Consider the following 22,880-nt stretch of genomic DNA (forward strand, 5'->3'; position numbering starts at 1 on the left):
TATAATGAGCCTGCAGTATGTATCAGAAAATCAATAAGTGTGTACCATCGGCTATATAGTATATAGTGGTAAATACGATGTTCTGAAAATTGTGTATCAAGTTGCTTGGAGATGTATATTAGGTTGCTAGATGACAAATTTGCTAAGTATGTATTATCTAATTGTGTATTGTGCACCAATAAATATCATGTCTGTATATCGATTTATCTAGATATATGTATTTACTTGCTAAATGATTAATTTGTTTGGCGTATATTACTTGGTCATGTAGTATGTACCGCAATTTTCTTTCTTCTTTTTAATTTTTTAATCATGAAACCAACGACTCTATTAGTTGGAGTCTATAATTTTGAGGTTTCTTCTTTAAGATGGGTATTAGAGGAAACTTGGCAATATAAAAAGCCCAAACATAACATACCCCATGTTGCAGATGTATGATTTGTTTAGACTCATTCTCGAACCATTCAAGAATTTTTTTTAGGAAAAGAAAATAAATACTCATAAAATCCATAGAATTATATGATCCAATGCCATGTATGAAATTTTAAATACTAATTAGGCTCTGCAAAATAATAGTGACGTTTTGATTCCATTAATTATAAGGAACCTTTACTAAACCCTAATTAAATGTTTACATATAACAAACATTGTTTTCCAGATTTGCCTGGATTGGAGTATTTAATGATCAACTAATTATAGTTACAGCAACATACTTTAGCTAGAAATAATGATCAATTATAGAAGAATAAAAATATTATTTGCTCAAATTACTAATATCGAACAAAAGTTTATTATTTTATGTGAGGATCCATGTTGGCATGTGTTTAGTCCTACATTGCTTATTTACTGGATAGATTTTGTGTACTTATACCAGATCAAGGAATCCAAATGATACTTTCTGACTGGCCATTTGGGTGAGGTATTGGGTTGTTACAAATGATATTAGAGAAGACCCGGTTCATAACTTATGTGGACTAGGGACACTGCAACACATATCCATTGGAGCTGACCACAGGCCGATCGTAGTGCTTGTGATTAGATTTGAATGGATTTGACCCTTAACCGCACAAGAACGCCAAGACTTAAATAGGGAGAGTGTGTGAGGATCCGTGCGGGCATATGTTTAGTCCCACATCGGTTATTCGCTGGGTAAATCTTGAGGATCCGTGCGGGCATGTGTTTAGTCCCACATTGGTTATTTGCTGGATAGATCTTGGATACTTATACAGGATCAAGAAATCCAAATAATATCTTTCGGTTGGTCATTTTGGGTGAGGTCTTGGGTTGTTGCATTTTAGCTGGTAAAAATATTCTGATCTCATGATACTATTTGTATAGATATTACAAGAATATTTTTTTTAATTATCAATATAGAATTTTAGTAGCAATAGTTCAAGAATGTCTATGATACTGCTTTTGCATGTTTATTTCGGATAAGCAGGCTACTAAAAAAGAAACATGTAGAAATTCTAGATTCAAAGAATTTTAGGTGTGGCACAAAGATTTCCATTATAGATGGAGATCTGATTATATAGAGTAAATTATAAAAACATTTGTGAAGGTGAACCAGTATAAAAAATCTGCCTCATATACAATCCACTAGAGACTATTGCAAATTTCACTAGACCAAGTGTTGATATAGATCAACAAGTTTTAAAACTGCAGTGTAAATACAATATTAACATTATGAGTTGAAGTATTATGACAATAAATGATTGAGGTGATGTGGCACAACCAGATTCATCCAACTCATCATCCATGTGGTGAGCCAGGCGCCTAAAAATTCTTTAAGGCATTTTGGCTACCCTTCCCTCCAAACCAACCTAAAAGCTAATATGAGTAGACTGTAAGTAGCCAACTTGCGAGCCAAAATCTCTCAGCTCTGCTTGGAGACCTTAGCGACCAACCCAAGCAGAGTAGAACTACTTCATGGTAGAGGCAACCTGGTCCCTTGACCTGGGTATGCATGTGGCTTCAGCAATTCTATCACGTGTTATGCGGTTGCAGCACCCCCCTCAGTTGTTACGCCATATTAGAAATTGGTTATGAGATGACCCCAAATTTATTGGGATATGATTCGCGGAAGATATATAATTTTAGTTATAAAAAGGTCTGAAAAACCCTCCATAAAGGTGAATGCTCCACTACTCTCCAGTACTAGTACCGACATTATTATTCATTGCCTTCCTCACTTCCCACTAGGGGGGGACGCCATCCCCCTATGTAACCTATTCCATCTCTAGCAATTCCTCTCCACATCAACTAGGAAGAGTCTCCAAGTGGATGACTGACCATGATCGTAAGATAAAGGAGATAAGTAACCAGATCAAGGCCCTACAAGAGCAAATGATTGGAGCAAGGGACAATTTTGAGACAATGAACGAACCTCCCTACACCAAGAAGATTCTGGAGGAGCCCCTACCGAAGAAGTTTAAAACACCTCTATTTGAGCTCTATGATGGTACCACGGACTTGATGGACATCTTAAGAGCTTCAAATTTCTCATGCTACTGTAAGGAGCTTTGGAAGGCAAGATATGCTGGGCATTCCGGCCGCACTCAAAAAGGTGGCTCAGTTCTAGTACTATAGCCTCCGACTGAGATCTATTTGCTCTTTCGACTAGCTCAATTGTCAGTTCACTAATCACTTCATCAGTAGCAAGAGGTAGAGGAAAACTACTGCCAGTCTATTCACCATCTAGTAGAGGGAAGACAAATCCGTTCAGAACTACATTAGTTAGTTCACACAAAGACATTGGAGGTGTGCTGACTAGATCATTCTATCGGGATAGCTACAGTGATGGACAGGATGAGGAGCTCACTTTTTAGCTTCTCCTTAGAGAAAAAGCCTCCAAAGGACATGGCCGAGCTCTTGACTCAAGCAGACAAGTACATTAATGTTGAAGAGACCATTGCCGCTCAAAGAGAAGCAGCGAGAAAATATGGTAACAAATGCAAGGACTATAAGGAAAAAGACAAACTAAGGAGAAAGCACAACCTGCAAGAGTAGATTGTCGTGCAACCTCAGAGTCCGCCCTAGAAGTTTGAAGGATATACCTCCCTCAATGCTTCGAGAACCCAAATCCTGATGAAAGTCCAGAACCAAGGCTACCGGCACTAGCCTAGAAAGCTAGGAACCTTTGCTAGGAAGAGGATATGAGCAAGTACTACGAATTCTACATAAATTATAGGCACGACACCAAGAAATGCCTTCAACTGAAGGATAAGATTGTAGCCCCCATCCGACGGGGGTACCTTTGATGCTATGTGAGCAATTATCAAAACCTAAGTTGAGATAGATGGACCCTTGAAAGGTGGAATAGTAATGATCAGCCATTTGCCTAGGTGATTGCCACTATCTCCAAAGGTCTTACTATCATTAGTCCGAACCTTTCAGCTTGAAAGAAGCATCGGCCAAACTTTTTCGATCTAGGAGTATCCATGTTGAATCTATTGAATCGTTGAGCTCAAGAAACATGTGCCCCATAATAGCAAGGTGTAAAGTCAGTAAGAATTATGGTTCCTAATCTTTGTATTTTTTAATATTGACCATTAATGGAATTATGTTTCAATTTCTCTCCAACGGGTCAAAAGTGTTGCAAGTCATACCATTTCATAAAACCCTGCCTTCAAAAGATCACTCCATCTAAAAAGTCCTAGCTCGGCCTAAGAGGCACACTCGATTTGATCACTCGAATTGTTTGCCAATTAAGGCCCATTGGACCTTGTACGCATCTTCATATAATCTCAAGGCTTCTTGGCCCCTGAGGTTCAAGCAAGCCCGATTACCTTTATATTTGCTCTTGTGTATTCTCGAGCAGGTTGTTAGCCTTTATACTTGTCGTCGTATATTTTCAAGTGGGCTTGTTGGCTTTTATACCCGTCCTTGTGTATTCTCAAGACTATTGGCCCCTGATGTTCGAGCAGGGCTACTGACCCTTATGTTCATCCTCATATATACTGAAAGCCTATTTGCCCCCGAGATTCGACCAGACCTGTTGGCCCTTATATTCATCCTCAATCAAGTATTCTCTTTTTATCAAGGATCGTAAAGGATTATATTCTACTCCGACAAGGTGATCTCCAGTATGCACCTATGGTATTTCTGTTGACCTCAAGTACTTCATAGAATTCTGCTCTTACCGTCTGATATATTCAGAAGGCGTTTCAGTTTATTTCTTTGGTCATTATGGCTACTATGGAATTTTAATCTTACTTCAGCCTATCTCCAAGAGGCGTTGTTATCATATATCTAAAGCATTCATGGCTATCTCAGCTGCTTTCTACAAATATTTTAACTCGGCTAATCTTGATGTGATCTCGTCTCATCATGATCTTGTGGTCTTCACCTCAGTTAACCTCTAAAGGCATTCTGATATTATGGCCTCGTCTCAAAGCTCTCAGCCGATCTTGATCACTTGAAATTATTATGGCCTTATCTCATCTTTTTGATCTTCTGGCTGACCTCGAAAACTTATATCCATGCATCTTTGTCTCATCTTAGCATCCTTAAAATGACCTCGAGTGAACATCTAAACAATAAGTGATAGAAAAGGTATGCTTGAAAATAATTTCATTCCAATTAATAGTATATGGTTACATAGTAGGTCAAAGACCAAACTAGACCACTACAACATGAAAAGACTGGGATTAGCTAATCTATAGTTCTTCAAGATGATGAACTCTGGCAAGGACACCCAATGCAGGAGACCATCCTTCACCTTATCCCGCACTTCCATGGTGGCACCAAAAAGCACAAGAGGGGGGTCTACAGAAGCATATTGCTTGAGGCTTAACGGCTCCCCGACCTCTCCATTGTTGTCTGGCCCCCGGCCTTGTTGCTGTCGTATGCGGCTAGTTCGAGACCGCTAAAGTTGGCCTAGGGAAGAGCCACGACATCTGGCTTCGACATTCGTCGAAGCCCTCCACGAAGGAATCAACCATGATGAGGGCAAACTACGCATGAGAGTTCCCGATGCCTTGAACTTCTCCACGGCCCAGGAAGCCCTCTTCTCGACCTGGGCGACCTAAAATTAAGCAACGTTCCTCCACCGCCGCTGCTCGGAGCAAAGTCGTTTGGGTCCAATCCTTCTCAATTACCAGCCAGCTCTTGAGGGACCCATTTTTGGCCTCTACCTCGGCCGTTTTCTCCCGGCCTTTTGCAAGGCCAACTGAAGCATCCCCTCATAGTTCTGAAGATGCTTCTCCTATGGAGAATCCATTCTACACAGCAGAGGAAAAAAGGAAGATTAGTAAGAGGATTGATCTTCTCACAAGAAAATATGGAAGAAAAGCAGTAAACCACTACCCAAGATCGATTTTCAACGATTCGACAAGCAAATTCTGCAGAGATCTCTTTTGAAGTGACAAAAAGGGCACTTAGAAACTCTCCTAATATGACAGATTTGTAAGGGCCTCCATTTTCTTTTTATAAAGCTTCGAACAGAGTTCCACGGCGGCGAGCCCATTAAAAATAATAAACTTTTAATAATAAACTTTTATCATCCTTTTTCTTTTTTACTTTCCACCAAAAAATTCTTTCTAACTGAAGCATTGGAGGGCCCAACTAGAGCCAATTCAGCAAGCTCTCTGATCCTTGCCTATTTCCTTACAGGTCCACGGAGGCGGTTCATGTCAACATTCTCGGAACAACAGCAACATAAGTAATTAGAAATATTAATCGGGACCTCTCTCTCACACGCACACAGAGGCAAACGCACAATCATCGGCGCTTGCTCCCACGCTCATGCGTCTCCCTCTCCCTGGACCCCCTCGCCGGCCGCCCCTCCTCCTCCGCCTCCCTCCTCGACGACGACGACGGCCTCCTCTTGAAATGATAATACTCCTCGCTCGACTCATGGTCGTACCCGCCGCCGCCGCCCCTCCGACCGACGACGAACCACCACCTTTCGATCCCTTCCACTCGTCCCTATTCCCGTCCGAACTGGACCGGCGGTGGGCCGACTCGTGCTGGTCCCTGAGCCCGTTCTTCAGCGGCAGCTCTGACGACTTCCTCTTCTTGCCGGCCCCCTCGCCTCCGCCGCCTCCGGCGGCGGATGAGGAGTGCGGGAAGCTGATGCGGGAGAAAACGCTGCCCTTCTGCTTCCGATCCAGCTTGGCAGTCTCGGCCGGCGGCGGCTCGTCGTGGTCCGAGGCCCTTCTCTTCCCGGCCCGGCTCGGGGAGTGCCGGCCCGAGTCGCGGGGCGGGCCGTGTCGGTCTGCTCGGTCGGACCGGTCGACGCTTGCCTCTTGGGATGTCAGCCTCTGAAACAAAACACGATATGTTGCTCATCATGCACCTACCGTGACAAAAATAACACATAACAATGCTAAATCTTAAATTACACGCCTCAATTGCCCTCGGCCAGTGGCCACAACATGGCTAAACGTAAATCTTTTTAAAAAGTTACAAATTAACACCTCTTTCCATCATCTACTATAATACATCATACATTGATAAAACTGATCAATTGACTCAAAACTCTTTCTCCCTCTTCAAAGTTACCAATGACTGAAGTAATTTGAAGGCAGACAATGCCTGCCAATGTAACACCGTGACAATTTATTGAATCCATCATGTATGGCTCTCAGTGGAGATAGGGGACATAGCCTAATCCACTTATACGAATCCACCAGGACGAAAATGATCCAAACGAAGGACTACATAAAAGATGGCTTCAACCTAACTGTGCTTCATGATGGCAATGGACGGCGCCAAGTAAGTTACAGGCGAACCCTAACTAGCACAAAGCCAAGAGCCATTTGGCTTCCAGGGTGCTCTCCGGAAAAGCTAAGTATGGAAGAACTCACGATTTCTCGACGTATGTCCGTGATTTATTATTACCTAGAAAGAAGGGGGAAAAACCCCTCAAATGTGTCCTCTAACAAGTTCCCTACGTTCTCGTGGCTCAGCAGGTCTAATTGAAGCCATCAGAGGCTTGCCCTTTCTCGAATGCCATCCCCCAATTCGAGAAACAAGATTTCCAAGCCTCTTTCCATAAGAAGGGGCAGTAGCAATGGAGGAGAATGAAATAGTGGAAAGGAGCCGTACATTCTCGCTGCATCCACGAAAACCAGCCCAACTTTAGGAGAATAGCTTGCTATAGCTGCCTGAAGACCTGTTTCCAAATAATAAAAATGGGCAGCCAAAAGGTGCCAAGACCATGGTCAGCTTGGTGATGACCATGATCCAGTGAGCATACATGTCCCGCACGAGTGCACCAAGAACGACTCGATAAATCTAGGGCTTTCGAGGGATGAATCACAAACCGTCACTCGCCCAAAGATGAATCCACATCTTACACCAGACCAAGACCAATAACAACTTCCAGCATATGCAAGGAAAAGCCCTATTCTGGCGAAAAACGAATCCCTCCTGAAAGTACTAATGCTGAAGAATTGCATCTTCTGCTAATGCTTATATTGATTGGGGTCTTAGATCTCCTTGGGAAATCCCCTTTTCTTGATAACCCTATTCCCCCTATCATCATCCGGAGCTGCCGCAACTCGGGCTCTAATGCTGATACGATGACGCCCAGAGTACAAAAATGAATAAGCAAATGAATCAACAAAAGAAGACATACGGGCTTCGACTTCAATGAAGAAACGCCATTGGTTCCATTTGGTTCCCTTCTGGGCTCCCTATCCTTGGAGCGCTCCCTCTCCCTGAAACAAACAGCAACTTCAGCAATCAAAAAAGGGAACAACAAAATCCACAAGCAGCACAAGGGCATTCCCTGAAACCTCCAGAGGATCAAAATCCATGAAAATGACATGAATGACTCGATATAAAAAGAAAGCTACTTGGTATTACAACGATGGAAGCAAAAACAGCAGCATCAAACTCTCTATATCCATGTTATAAAGCTGCAGAAGATATCGGTATATATACATGCATACACATAAAGATAGATGGATACATATAGAGATATATGATAAGGATCTTTAAGGCATTGCTTGAAATAATAATCCCACCAATATAATACAAGAAACTACAGGTGGTTTGAGAGGCATACCAAGCATGATGTATATTATTGATGTCGTTTATTGGAGAATGATTACAAGTGAGCAATAGGTATTCACCCTGGGAACAGTGCATGTCAATACATACTGAAGATTGGATTGCTGAATAAAAAGATGGAAGAATAAAGGCTCCTTGGAGTAATAGAGATACATAATATATTAGTCAAAATAAAATATATCTCATGCAGTGCCACTCTAGTGGAACGTGTTGAAGCTGACAGTGCGAAAAGAGCCAAGGGGCAGAAAATTTGTTCATCCAACAAGTTTTCACTACAAGAATGCATAGATGAGCGTAGCAAGCGGTAACAAAGATACACTTATCTATGGTAAATTTATGGTAAAACAAGGCCGTATAGAGTAAGGAAAGAGCCAGAAGGGAAAACACTTATTTATAGCACCACTGGAAAATAAAGCAAAGGAAAAAGGTGAAGATGACATAAAATGGAAAAAAGATGGTCCAAACAAGAAGAGGAGGCCTGAAATATAAAGAAATCGATGCCAAGGATTAAAACAGAGAACCCAGACATGAAGTATGGGTTGTTTGTTGATATAAAAGTTCAATGCATTCAAAGATAGTTTACACTCACAGATTCCTAGGTTAAGATTTAGAAAACAACGACATCAAGAAAAATATGAAAAAGGACATAATATGTAACATGTCGTGTTACCAGTATATGCGAGATTTCAAATATAATGAACTACAGAATTTTGCACCATACTTCAGATAAATTAAGAAAAAGATGGATAATAAGAGCAGATTGAAGAATTGCGTCAAACCCTGGCGCATGCACTAAGAAACAAAACGTAGGAGTTAAATAGGATAGCAACTAGCTGCTGATATATTAGGAAAAAGCCCGGACTAAACTATTGCATCTACCACATAATGTCATTTTATTTTTAACTGCCTTTCTTCTCTACATGTTGTAAATATTTACCCATGATTACATCCATCTACACTATGCCTATGAATATATGTGCATATTTTGGTCAACTATTTTATCTTATCTGATAAGTAATTATACTACTAGTTTCTCATGTAATATAGCAAATAAACCACTACGAGAAACTTAAAATTGAAAAAGAAAAAAAAAAGATCAAGGAGTATCATGTGCATGTAATGTTATAGCTGTAACATTGTGTATATTAGCTTTCGCATAACACCATTAAAATTCTTATCTTTCAATTCCATTTAAACCACAAACAGCAAGCCTTGAACACATAAATTTCACAGCATAATTTTCAGAAAATTACCAAACACCATTCTAGGACCTAGAAGCTGAAATCTCCTCAGCTGCCTAACACAGTTATCTTGTTCATGTGCGCGTATGCGTGTGCATGTCTGTGTGTATATACACATTTAAGCAACACTTCAGTTTGGCATTGCAAAAACATCAACAAATTCAGAAAAATGAAAAAAAAAACAGAACTAAAGAGTAACCATTTGAATTACCTTTCATTGAGTCGGTCCATTTCACGCTTCCATCTTAGATCAGCTTTCTTAGCCTCAAATTCTTCCCTGGTCAAATATCCATGCCCCTGGTTCATACCCACGATGCCTAAATTGGACAGATCCCTGCAAATGTATATTTTTTTCAATTTATGCAGCTTTCACATATGCTGTAAGTGAACTACGCATATAAAATCAAGGGAACTATGACAAAAAAAAAAGTTGGTTATAGTTTCAAATTTCAAAATCTCTCTTTATCTTCTAGCTCTGAGGATGTCTTATAACTCTACAAGGACTTGTAACTACCAAGCATACCTTGGAACTACTGGCATCATATAACTTTGTGCAGTAAATGGATCTCGTGGAAGAATACCTCCCCCAAAAGGAACATCAAAGGGGCCAGGCGTATAACCCATGTATTGCATGGGACCAGTGAAAGATGCCATGTATCCATCAACTCCAAATGGCATTCCACTACCAGCCCAGTAAGGGTTGTAGCCCGAAGCAGCCAAAGGCATCCCAGCAAAGTTTTCAGCTCCAAAATCTTGATAAGCCCTCCACTGCATGTCAGAAGCTGCAGACAGGAAAGGGAAGAAGCAAAGGTAAAGTAGTCAGACTGATTTTTGATTTGCGTACTACACAAAACATTTGATGATTTGCAGTGCATGTACAAGATAAAAGATTGGTACCACTGAGTAAAGTAGAACAAAACAAAGGTAATGCACTAACCGTTACCAGCCATCCGTGTCTTCTTCTTCTTCTTCTTCTTTCCTGGTAAAAAAAAGGAATGAAATAGCTTTCTTAAGGGAACAGAATAGACCAAAAGGAAAGGTTTTCATAAAACCAGTGATTGATCATAATCACTGGCTTGCATAGTTACCGGCCCAGACAAATATAACTAACTGGAATTCCTTTGTCAAGCACCAACTGCAAAACCTCTCACTTTAGGATGCACCCTTTTTGATAAACAGATTCTACATTAATCTAAAAGATGATCTGAGATCATAGGATAGTTTACTTGTTCTACGGAACCTTTGCAACAGTTCCAAACACTTACCATTTGCAGTGCATATCTTTGATATTTATTCTCTAACTTAGACAGACAACTAGTAGACAATAAACAAATTTTAAAAAAAAATCATATTGCATTGCAAGTGCAGATCACCCACCTTGCTCTCTAGTAATCAACTTTTCCTGGCCTTCTTCAGGAACTGGAGCACTCTCAGGTGATGGTTCTTTTGCACTCGCTGATTCCGGCATTGCTTCAGATTTATTCACATTTGCAGTGACCTTCTTTTCCACAGTATTTGTCTCAAATATTGCAGCCTTTACATTGCTTGCAGCCTCCCCTTCCTTCACATTTGGAGAACGTTCCAGTGGAGGAACTTGTTTATGTTCATCTTTGGAAGCAGCAGAAAGAGTAGGAGACAGGTTCTTGGGTTGTACTAGGCGAGCTGACTCCATATCTGAAAGACCAGAAGATACAGGACATTTCCATCAACCGCATACAAATAACTATATATCACAAACCACGAAAAGTATTCATACCTTGACCATGAACAAGATTTCCTGCATTTTCTGTACTATTGGTTGTTGACTCCATTATGCGACTAATTGTTTCCCTAAGTGTTCTATTTGGCAGAAGGTCATCTGCTAGTATGCCTGTAGCACCACAGACACACACTGACTTGCTAATAATATAATCTCTTATGCCTGGTGGAAGAAAATAAAATTGGCAATTGATCAAAAGGAAAAATTAAAACTTTGCTCTCTTAGTTTTACGTGTGCCAAATAATATAACACAAGAAAATTGAGTTCAAAGCATCAAGACACTTACATTTGTCACAAAAACTCTTAAAACAGCACTTGCTAGTCAAAACAGCATCTTTCATTACTTCTTTACAAAGTGGGCAGCCCAATTCTGGTGGAAGATCACTAACAGGACGAGCGGTAGGTAGCCCCTCAATTTCCTTCTCAAATGCAGCTCTATATAGGAAAAGTTGCTCATCAGCTGTCATTTCTATCACAATACTGTAATAACAAGGAACACTGCATGAAGTCATCAACTTACTCATTTGGCTTAAGAACAGCAACAGCACCACCAGGCAACGCATAGGATGTCACGCCCCAAGCCCGAGGCGCGGCAGACGCCGCACGCCCGCACGGCGGGCCGCACGGGCGCGCAAGGCAGCAGATCATATCAAAGCAGATGCAGCTATTCAAAGATGACATAATTATTTAAATTGTATAAAAGCGGTCTTACAAAATTTCAAAATAGCATATGCCAACATAGTTCAAATATCCAAACTAATTTAACTAAAATGCTCATAATCGAAGAAATCATCGAAAAATCTAACGCACTCCCCAATCCCGTGCGATCAAGCCTCTGGATCTGAAAAACAGAGAAAATAAAATAATGAGCTACACTAGCCCAGCAAGCAACAAAATACCTCAAAGTAGGGTCAGAGCATAACAGATCAAAATACAGGATAATGTCTGGAATCAATCACAAATATCATTGTTTTGCTGTTTTCAAAACTTATTATCATTTTTCCGAAAACTCTGATACCAGAATCTCAACATGATAGGCTACGGCCACGTAACCCGGTAGAATGGGTTGCACAGAGTGCCAGAAACCACTATTGTTAGTCACCGATGGCAACGGTGTCCAGAAACCACTATTCTAATCACCGATGGCACGGTGTCGAAACCGGTTCCTCACAGATTACAAGTCGACAGGTCCAACGTATAATCCCCATTGGCGGGGCCAGAACAGAACAGATCATAGCCATGCTGAGAATGCATAAATATAAAAATAGATTTCATAAACTGTACAGGTATGTTTCACGAAATTCAGAGCATATAATATAATTTTCAAATAAAATTTAATATGCCAGACCCATTTTACTAAACACAAAACATATTTCAAAATTTAATCCAGTAATAAATTACTTTACCAAATAATTTGGAGAAATGCACTTTGAAGCATTAAGTTACTTACCTCTTCTCGCTTGATTCCTACTTCAGGTAGACGGATCAGGTTCACCTGTTTAAATTTAATTAATTCCTTGTTAATTTTAGAACTAAGCAAAATCCAGAAATAATTCTATTGGACATAGCCCAACAGGGCCTAGAATTGGCCCATAATGGGCATGGCCCTATAGGGCCCATATCGGATACGGCCCAATGGGCCCACATAGACTCAGCTAACTAGGGCCCCCAATGTTGGCTTCTAATTGTACCTGTATGCAATAAAATTTATTGCATGGACTAATACTTAATTACAGGGTACTGTTCTATAATAAAACTTGAGTGAGGGGACTAAATAAATATTGTTGGGGACCTTTACGTAATAAGTCTTTTCTATAGGGATCAAATACAAAATACAGAAGATCCTTTTTGTGAAATAATAATATACTGTCAAGAGCTTATCTGCAAAATTTCATTTATTGGCTAAACGGGTTCGGTTTTCGGGTTCGGGTTTCAGGTTCGGGTTCGGATCTGAACTGGACCCAAGTTGGGCCCACAAGAGTACTGCCCAACTGGGCCCAACCGAACTGGACTGGGCCCAAGTTGGGCCTGCAGTGGACTGGGCCCAAGTTGGGCCTGCAGTGGACAGGGACCAACGGCCCATCACAGTGTTCACGGCCCACAGTGGGCCTTCCTCCTTCCCGATCTCCCCATGGACAGAGGTGATGGGAAAACGGGGAAGGAAGGGGGGCGGCAGGGTGGTCGGTCTAGGTGGCCGGATGGTGGTCCGGCCGGCGGCTCGTGGGGGCGCAACTGTCGGTAGGGCGGTCGTGGCCGGCGGCAGATTGCTGCGGTGACCGGCGTCGAGAAAGAACCGAGAAGGGTCTCGGTGTGGGCCGATGCAAAGGGGAAAAATATGCTATTTGGCATGGAATCAAGGCAAGAGAGGGCTTACCGGCGGTGGCAGAGGCAGTAGGAGGAAGATCTCGGCCGCCGGTGCTCGATTCGGTGGTCAAGCGGCGGTGGCGGCGGTGCTTTCCGAAGAGGAAGAAGGTCTCAAAACAGGGGAGGCTCGGGTGGTGGTGGTGGTTGGCCAAGGCGGCCCGCCGGCGGCTTGGGAAGAGGGAACCGAGGGAGGAGAGGGAGAAGAGAGGGCTCGGTGGTGCTCTAGGGCAAGAAAGGGTGGGGTTTTTATCGTCCCCTCCGTAACGGCCCTCCGCCGCGAAAATCGCGGCGGTCGGGCGAGATTCGTGGCCGTGAATTGGGCGCGGATTGGCTGGGGGGGCGCCGCAGAATACCCGCGGCGTCGTTGCCCTGTTTGTTCCCCCGAAGGAGCCGGAGAGGATCGCCAACGTGATCCTCTGTTCCGGCTCCTCCCCTAATTGAATCGGGGCTGAAGTCGGCGAGGGCTGCCGATTTCAGCCCCGTGTCTCACATAGGAACCATCAGGAGTTGCCATTAACATTGATTTAGGAATGCCAGTTGGGGGTCTCACCCTTTTAACATCATAATTTGGATCACCATTTGTGGGGCAGTGCTGGATAAAATGACCTGAACAAAATTAAAAAAAACTCTTAACATACATTAACTGGCGCTCGCAAATGCTGAAAACAATTAATTACAATGACCTCATTAGTCAACATATTATAAACGTACCTGGCACTTTGCATCTTTGACAAACATAGCCTGCTGGAGGTGTCCTTCGCTCCAGCCCACCTCGGCCTTAATTTAATGAGAAAAATGAAAATGTTAGTATCCAGGAAAATGGGAAGATAAAATAAAGTGATACATGCAACATATATCATAAAACTAAGAATTCGACTGCTTTTGCAACAAAAAGTCTACAAAAGAATGGATAGCAAATGTTTTAATCCTAAAATGCATTTGTGGAATCCCTATCATCACAAACATATACAGGAACCAAGAGAGTATATGCTACTTTTAGAGGAATATACATATATAAAGATGCAATTAACCAAATCCTAGTTCAATTTAAAAAGTTAACGTTATTGTGAGGCTCTGAGTGTAAGACAGTCAAAGAAGGAAAATGACACAAGAATAAAAAGCTATACAAAGACGGGAAAAGAGACAAGCATGAAGAGTTCTACAAGTGTTCAAGGGATTACCAAAACCACGACCAGCCATCATCCTCCCACCCATTCCCCTACCAAAGCCTCTTCCAGCACCATAACCTTCTTGTGTTTGACTGCAAAGTTACATTGACCCAGTGAAAAACATTATGTTATAAATGATTCCTCATTGGTAAACAAAATGTGACTGCTATTGCTGCTCCATTCTCTCGAACTTCTCTAAACTTTTTAATTTCCAAAAAATAAAACCACTGAAATATAAGAAATATCAATGGTCCAATTAAATGTCTCACCGATTCCAGTCAAGGGCAGGTGTGTCAATTAAAGCCTTAATCTTGCTATCCTCATCAACCTTATTTGCAGGAGAAACATCTACCACTGGACTGCCTGACTGAGCAGGAAGGACTTCTGGAATAGCATACAAATCATTACCAAACTCATCCCATTCAGATTCTTCAGGCTGCAAAATGTGATTGAATGTGTATTATCAATATCCTTGCCATCAATCAAAGATGAGAACGGTCAGGAAAGATACACCCATTATCCACTCAAGAATTAAGATAATGGTGGCTGGCACCAATTCAGAATGAAGAAAAAAAAAATTAAGCACCTAGAGAATCATATTCAAATATTATTAGTCTTACATATTTCACGGTAGATGGGTCGCCAACCAAAGTGTTACTTGCTGGTGGAAGATCTTCTAACTTATCCTCTACAACTTTTGTCCTGCAGATGGAATGCAAACTTTCAATATCAAAATCCAGTCAGGAAAGTCATCCACATTGTCTCAAAGTTGTCTTACAAAATTTGATCCTAATAAAGTTTCAAAATATTTCAGTAACACTACATCCCTCCCACATAACCAAATCTAAAAATCATTAGCAAAAGCATAATGTAAATGCAAATAGAAGAGCTCATCAAATGCTCAAGATTCAGAGTGTGAGATAGTACTCGTCTCGTTCTGTAACAATGGGCTTCCGTGGCCGTCCTGGGATGCGACGAATCAATACTGATGTATTTTTGGGTATCATAGCAGCTTCGTCTGCATATTCTGAAACCGAAAATGGAAGAACACAGAGTCTATAAAAATCCAGAGTGAGATTAGAGCAACCTACATTGCTCCGAGCAAGGTAACTCAACAGATACACTATCAATCGAACAGTAGCCACAATCTCACCCCAACTCCATTACCCCTTATCTCTTAATTTTTCAAGCACAATTATCTAAAAATACTCCAATCAATCCTTTTTTTATTAGTTTTTAGTCTAATGACAATTAATTCTGAATGAACTGAACCATCCTCCTACAAGTAAACTGCATGAATAAACCAATCAAGAGAACCTAGTCTAGAAGAAGAACCAACCTTCATTAGTCTGCGCATTGGAGACCATGAGGTCAAAATCGGTACCCCTTCCCAAATGCTTGAATTCAAAAATTCGTTCTTTCAAATTGGCAACAGATATGAATTGACCCTCAATTAGAATAGAGTCGTAATCTTTTGCACTTTTAAACTTATAATACACAGCCATTATTTTTTTTTCCCTTTCCGGCCTTCCTCTGATCTAATTGCAGACCAGCTTGACCACAATGAACAAATTGCCCGGAAAAAAAAGCAGCAAACTGAATTTAAAATGCCGAAAATTAAAAAAGCAGGCCTGATATTGAGCTAGAACAATAGAAATCATAGACATGAGTACAAGCAATCCTTGATGTAGATAACGCTCTATTATCCCATCAAGAAACGATCTTTCCGGAAGGGAAAAGAGGAAGAGCTCGAGATGAGTTCTCCGCCTACCCCTTTATGTTCCGAACGAATAGAACAGCGATCCAAACAGCAAAGAGCCACGATCCGCAGATAAATCCCCAAGATCGCCAATCGCCCTCGGCCGCTACAAGAGGAGAGAGGCTTCTGCGACAAGAAAAACCCCTTCGATCAAAGGGATTCAGCCGGAGGAGGAGAGATTGGATCCCGAGCTCACTAGACTGCCATCGCCAGAGCAGAATCGCCCGAAGCCGCGGCGTATCCGAGGATCCCCTGAACTACCACTCCAATCGGAAAAATCGAAAAGAGAACGAAGAAACGACAGCTTCTACAATCGAGAGAACCCCAAATCGAACGGCAGAGGGACCTGGATGGATCAACCAGGGAAGGATCCGTAGAGAACTCGAAGCGATGGACAGATTTAAGGGGTGGAATCGGATCGAAGAGAGGATGGGGAGAAAAAAGGGGTTAGGGTTAGGGAATCCCCGATCCTCCCCCTCTATTTCTCCAGCGCTCGGAGATGAAGAGGTGGGGAACGAAAAGAGGGAATCCAGTTTCCTTTAAGGAGCATCCCGGCGGCAGGCTTATCTTAATTTTTCACGAAAAAAAAAAAATCCTTACTTTACCAAAGAGGTGGGGCCCAGAGCAAAACGGTAGAGAATGAAGGCCACTGGAGTGGAGATGCATGCCTCTTTGTCCTTTTCCATTTGGGCTGGGTCTTGCAGGAGTTTAGATGGGACTCTAATATGATTAGAGTTTAAACTTTAGATTAGAAGAAGGAATAGAGGACTCATGTTGTCATTTGGTTTGGCAATCCATTATGTTCTATTGGATTGTAAGTATTTGTAGTTGTGGTATTGAATTGCATTTGGTTATAAAGCCAATGACGGTTATCTGCAGCACCAAGTTTGGCAAAAAGTTGTGAACATCAAGGTCATGTATATTGGCATGACAACATTGCATGCTTTGGTATTGCAAGAGTACTAGTTTCATGCAAGTCAAAAGTGTTGGCTTAGTAAAGCACGACATCGGGTTATCATAATGACTTGGCGGGTGAATTAGGCATTTCCCATACATAAAATAATTGCTCTTTTGATGCTTTCGAAGATCCCATGCATACCGAGTCATATGAATTATGCATGTTGTACATGACTAAATGTGGATGACATGCCCTCGCAAACAACAACAACAAAAACAAATGAATTATACATGTTTCTTGACATGCTTTGCTATGTATTATAAAATTTACCAGAAAAGCATGTTGCCTCACCCCCCCCTCAAAAAAGAAGAAGAAGAAGAAGAAATCTCCTCCACCTTTTTAAACTCGAAAAATAGTTTATCGAGCCTCAAATGTATGCTTGGGCTTGGGTTGATCAACTTGGATTATAAGGCAAAACATAATGCATATTTAGATAGAGCCACACATGTAGTGAACTTGCCAACCACTTATTATGTCCACAGAGATTATCTTTATCAAGTCATTCCACTCATAAATAAAATTCAAAGTTTAGAATCCCTCTTTACTGGTAGGTTTATTTCAATTGGCTAGATATTGTAATCAAAAGTATGAGTTCATTATTTTATTGAGTCTAAAAAATTTAGTCTAATCATGACTTGTACATAAAACAAGCCTATTTTAGCTTGAAGCAAGACATGTCAGAACTTTTATAACTAATGAATGCTTGGAAGAATGAACATTTATAAAGAATCAATGGAACTATAGACCACGATGATAGAGATGGAAGAAGAAGAAGAATGGTGAGATTGTAGATTGAGTGTTTGTCTACTCTCCTTTTGAAAGGATCAAGATCTTTTATCTTACCAAATCAAAGTCGATGATGACATTCTAAATTAAGAATACATAACATTGATCATGATATACATTAAGAAACCAAAAATCATGTTTCTTTGAAACCTCCTAACCTTTCATCAAATAGCACAATCATCAACATTTATAATAGTATTAATGTAGCAAACTATATCATAGGCATGTAAATTAAAAAAAATGATATCATTGATCATGGTCTGTATATTATAAAATATGTATGTACTAAAATTCAATATATTTGAATGCTTCAAATTATAAATCATGCAAGCATCACATGATATTTGGTTCCAAGATAATTTTTATGATGTAGTTCATAAGCAATAATATGGATCCTCCATATGAAATCTCTATCATCGATATTAGATTGTTAGGATTAAGCCTTCAATCCTTTTGGAAGAAGAGTACAACTTGTAGATTGAAATAAAAAATTTAGGATATGAAGGCCGAATGCACGTGTGAGTGACTTGGTAAAGAGCATTCTAAAATAACAAACAACTATTATGAATAATTATAAGGATGAAAGTTAGCAGCGCCAAGATTGGTAACTACGAGAGGCCAGCCATCTAGGCACATCGCCCTTTTATCCTAAGATTTTATTACTTCTGTGCTAACCATGTTTCTTCAGGGTTGTGACTTGTGAAGCTTGTTTGTTGTATAAATCATTGTTCTTGGGCAGAATGGAGATTGGAGATTTATCAAGTAGATGTTGAATTTTCGATGACTCCAATGTATCTTTTGCAGATTATGTGCAGGGCAGATTGAGGTGGTAAAAAGCTTTTACCAAGACTTGTATTCATTATACATGCTTGTCGCTCGCTTAACCTTAAAAATGAAATGAAGGGGCATTGATTAGACCTGCATGGTCTAATCCATGGGTCTAGATTCCATGGGAAGTCGTCGTCGTCTTCATCGTCATCCTCTTTTCCTTCTAAACCAAGAAATTAAACCAAATTAAACCAAATCAACTGAAACATAAATAGGTACAACCAAATGCATCTAAATCAAGACACTAAGTGCGACGAAAGCACCAATCTAGATCACATGGTTAGCCAATCAATTCACCATCTGGCTGATCTGGTTCCCTTCCTAGCGTGTGTGAGGCCTTGAAAGAGCATAGGTCATCTACAACAGACCATTATGTCTATTCAAACCATTTGTTCTGGATTTGTCAGACAAGGATATGTTGGCATTTATTCAGAACTTGCCAAGTTGGTGACTAACATAACAAATAATTGATTGAAGTTTAATGGAGAAGTCCTGAATAGGTAAGGTAGCTTCAAAACATCACTCCACATTCAATAATTCTCAATCCACTATAAATTCAGATAATGAAGTAAGATCATACAATACAATAAAATTACATGAAAGTTTCTATTTCTATTTGTTAATCTACCCTGAAAGGTTGCAAGTTCCTTATAATATAATGTCAAGATCAACTACTAAATAAAGTATAAAGAGCTGAATTACTTCAAGGAATCAATACATAGGTTGCAGCAGATGTTCTAAAATGGCGGTAGCTTTTCTAGTTCCACAATCCAGTAGTTATCAGGAGCTATTTTTCCAGTTCCCCCGTTCACAATCCTGAAGTAATCAGCAGCATCACCCCTGCCAGAAAATAAAGATAGAAGCTCCAAAGGAACAAAACAAATTAATTGGTTGTCACCCTGCAATGTAATGACAGTGAGCTCTCAATGCTAAGCCAAATTAAATAAAAATAATGATGGGAGCAAAAATGTCATAATTTGTGATTGCATGCTATGGTATATAGTAGAAATAACCAAAAGCAGCAAAGCAAATTGGCAACATTGCAGAGTCATGGAACCACAGGTTAACTATTTTGTCCCCAATACCAGTCATTATCTTACAACAATCATAAGATAAACAGAAGTACAATCACTAACTGTGAGGACCCGTGCGGGCATGTGTTTAGTCCCACATTGGTTATTCGCTGGGTAGATCTTGAGTACTTATACAGGATCAAGGAACCCAAATAATACCTGCCGGCTAGCCATTTTGGATGAGGTCTTGGGTTGCTACAAATGGTATTAGAGCAGACCCGGCCCATAACTTATGTAGACTATAGGACATTGCAACACGGATCCATTGGAGCTGACCACAGGCCGATCGTGGTATTTATGATTAGATTTGAATAGATTTAAACCCTTAGCCTGACGAGAATGTCATGGCTTAAACGGGGGAGTATGTGAGGACCCGTGCGGGCGTGTGTTTAGTCCCATATCGGTTATTCGCTAGGTAGATTTTGGGTACTTATACAGAATCAAGAAACCCAAATAATACCTTCCGGCTAGCTATTTTGGGTGAGGTCTTGGGTTGTTACAATAACCAAACAGATTGTAATACTGGCAGATCATACAAGTTTAAGTTAACATCTAGTCAATTACATTACAGGTGAAGAGAACTTATTAGACATTCTTTCAACTGGAAACGCTGCCTCATAATAAACCCAAAGCCATGCCACATATATATATATGATGTCTAGGGCAAATGACCCTCAAAGACTTTACTGGTGATCTGTTTCTAGGAACGAACCAGTATCTTTAGTCAAAAAAAGGCATTGAAATATGATCAGCACTGGCAAGTAGGAAAGCAGATACCATGCCAAATACCGCCCTTGTCATTGGGTTGGAGTGCTTCAGCTGGAAATTGATGGTATTTGTCATAGCTCCAATGCAGGCAGCAACAACTGCTACTTCATCTGGAACAAGAATTTTCTGGGCAACCAGCACAAAGGAACACCAAAGAGCTCAAAGAGTTAGTTAAAGGACTAAAAACTATAGACTTATTTATAAGCTAAAGATGCTAGCCTGTTATAATTTTGTCCTATCAAAGCAGAGGGCAGGGATCAAATCTCCATACCAAATAATATAATAAGATTTTCCGTACTGTCCCATACCAAATCAAGCACATATCATACCAATTCGGTATCGGTATATAAGACGTACCGATACTTGGTATACCGAACTGGCTGTGTGCCATACCATGTTGACACAGTAATAGTGTAGCACTGGTACAATACTTCATACCGAAATAGCATACTTTGTAATATAATATTATAAACATATCGAAGCAATGCACTTTAATTTAAAATCTAGCGATTAAAACAAAACCGATAGAAAAGCAGTAAAAGGAAATTATGAAATCTGATATTAGTTTGTGTCTGCCAATATCTTGGGTTATATCAGTTGATATTGGCTGAGAAAATAAGGGCCACTGTTGTTGCTAAGTGCCCAAAATGCCGACACAACAGATATCATCACAGATATCTCAGATGAGATGCACAAGATGAATGGAAGGGGGCTGGAGTTTATTGTTGTTACCTTATACTGCATTGTTATCACAACTCTAGCAATTCTTTAAGCTTCTTATTTTCTGGTATTATTTATGCCTTTTCATAATTACTAAATGAGTGTGAAGAAATAGCAAGCACTTAAAAAACAAGATCTGAAAATGCAGGAAGTTTGCATGAAGATATGAATTAAAACTGCCAATAAACACTTTCAGCTAGTTGATGAATGCCCTCACTAAATGTCTTAGCAGAGGGCAAGGGAATTCAAATTATTTTCCACGCATTTACTTTTCATATATACCATTGCTTAGACACAAGAAAAGAGATCCATAAGTCCAACAAACCAGTATAAAGCAGAGATAAGAAACCAATGCAGTATATAATTTGTTTCATGATATTAACAGGCCCACTTAATCAATTTTGTGAGCCTAAAACTGCATTTAATTGCAAAAATTAATTGAGAGAGATATGAATGCATGTATGCATAAGGAGAGTTGATGGAAAAGCATACAAATTTCAGGTTCACTGATAAGTTTTGGCATACTCTTTCATGTCAAGTTTTTAAATTTCGGCCAAAATAGATTTTTTTGTCTCTTTCGGAACCTTTGATTGCTAAGCAAAAAAAGGTGTTACCACCAAGGCAAACCCAAGTTAGTAATTATCCATTTACTATTAAATCAAAAAATTCAATAGCAACACTATTTTATTCCAATGAATCATGCTGAAAACTTTATTTATCATTACAATAGTTATAATTGCCATTGTCTCTCCCGTGACTTAATATTATTTAACATCAAGTATAATTGTTGTGATAGCTATTATAATAGAATATCATAGAATATAATGACATTATTTTCCAGAATATTGTTTGAACATTAAAGAATATTTTTCGACTGGTATTATTTTTAAAAAAACTTATAAATATTTTGAATTTTGAAAATAATATTATTTTTATTAGAAAATAATATTAATGATGAAAATAGTAATCATAGCCACTGTTCCAATAATAGATTGTTATAATAGTTAATGGTCAAACAATATCTCTTATTTAAATAATTGTTTGTATATACTAGTTATGATGCACGAGCATATTCACGTCGCTGCTAAAGATTTTAGATTTGAAACAATTTAATTAAATCCCAAATTATAAAAAAATGAAAATAATTAACTTGCAATTATGTTTAATAAATTATATCTCACTTTCATGGATACTAAGACATAACTTTACAAGTTCTTGATGTCACGCCCCGAATCCGGACATTTTTTTTTTTTTTTTTTGTTTTGCATCCCAGATCCGGCTCATGACATGGCCGTGCTATTGTAGGTTGCTGCCCACAATCAGGGCCGGCCCGAGCCTTAGGCGACTGAGGCGGTCGCCTAAGGCCCCGGGCCAACGGAAGGCCCCCGGAAGGTGAAGAGAGAGAGAGAGAGAGAGAGAGAGAGAGAGAGAGAGGG

General features: G+C 40.1%; 1 protein-coding gene across 1 annotated transcript; it reads right to left on the minus strand.

Annotated features, from left to right (window-relative positions):
- Window positions 1-5,683: 5,683 nt before the first annotated feature.
- On the minus strand, window positions 5,684-16,105 carry LOC103698876 (E3 ubiquitin ligase PQT3-like). The gene is made up of 17 exons (XM_039131814.1): window positions 15,892-16,105; window positions 15,480-15,579; window positions 15,173-15,254; window positions 14,822-14,988; window positions 14,565-14,644; window positions 14,095-14,160; window positions 13,874-13,989; window positions 11,540-11,580; window positions 11,306-11,454; window positions 11,017-11,181; window positions 10,638-10,934; window positions 10,368-10,370; window positions 10,198-10,239; window positions 9,784-10,042; window positions 9,472-9,594; window positions 7,583-7,664; window positions 5,684-6,263 (listed from the first exon to the last, which is right to left on the minus strand). Exons 1-17 carry the CDS (start codon window positions 16,055-16,057, stop codon window positions 5,694-5,696), a joined length of 2,508 nt encoding a protein of 835 aa, XP_038987742.1. The 5' UTR covers window positions 16,058-16,105; the 3' UTR covers window positions 5,684-5,693.
- Window positions 16,106-22,880: the final 6,775 nt, after the last annotated feature.

This window comes from Phoenix dactylifera, chromosome 11, assembly GCF_009389715.1.
Source record: "Phoenix dactylifera cultivar Barhee BC4 chromosome 11, palm_55x_up_171113_PBpolish2nd_filt_p, whole genome shotgun sequence".
NCBI lineage: Eukaryota > Viridiplantae > Streptophyta > Magnoliopsida > Arecales > Arecaceae > Phoenix > Phoenix dactylifera.

Bases quoted from the DNA above. Each gene is read 5' to 3' on its own strand.
- LOC103698876 (XM_039131814.1), bottom strand. From the start codon at position 16,057: ATGGCTGTGTATTATAAGTTTAAAAGTGCAAAAGATTACGACTCTATT. The intron at 15,580-15,891 runs GTTGGTTCTTCT...TTTCGGTTTCAG, and splicing joins CAATGCGCAGACTAATGAAG to AATATGCAGACGAAGCTGCT. The intron at 11,455-11,539 runs GTAAGTTGATGA...TTTCCTATATAG, and splicing joins GCTGTTCTTAAGCCAAATGA to AGCTGCATTTGAGAAGGAAA.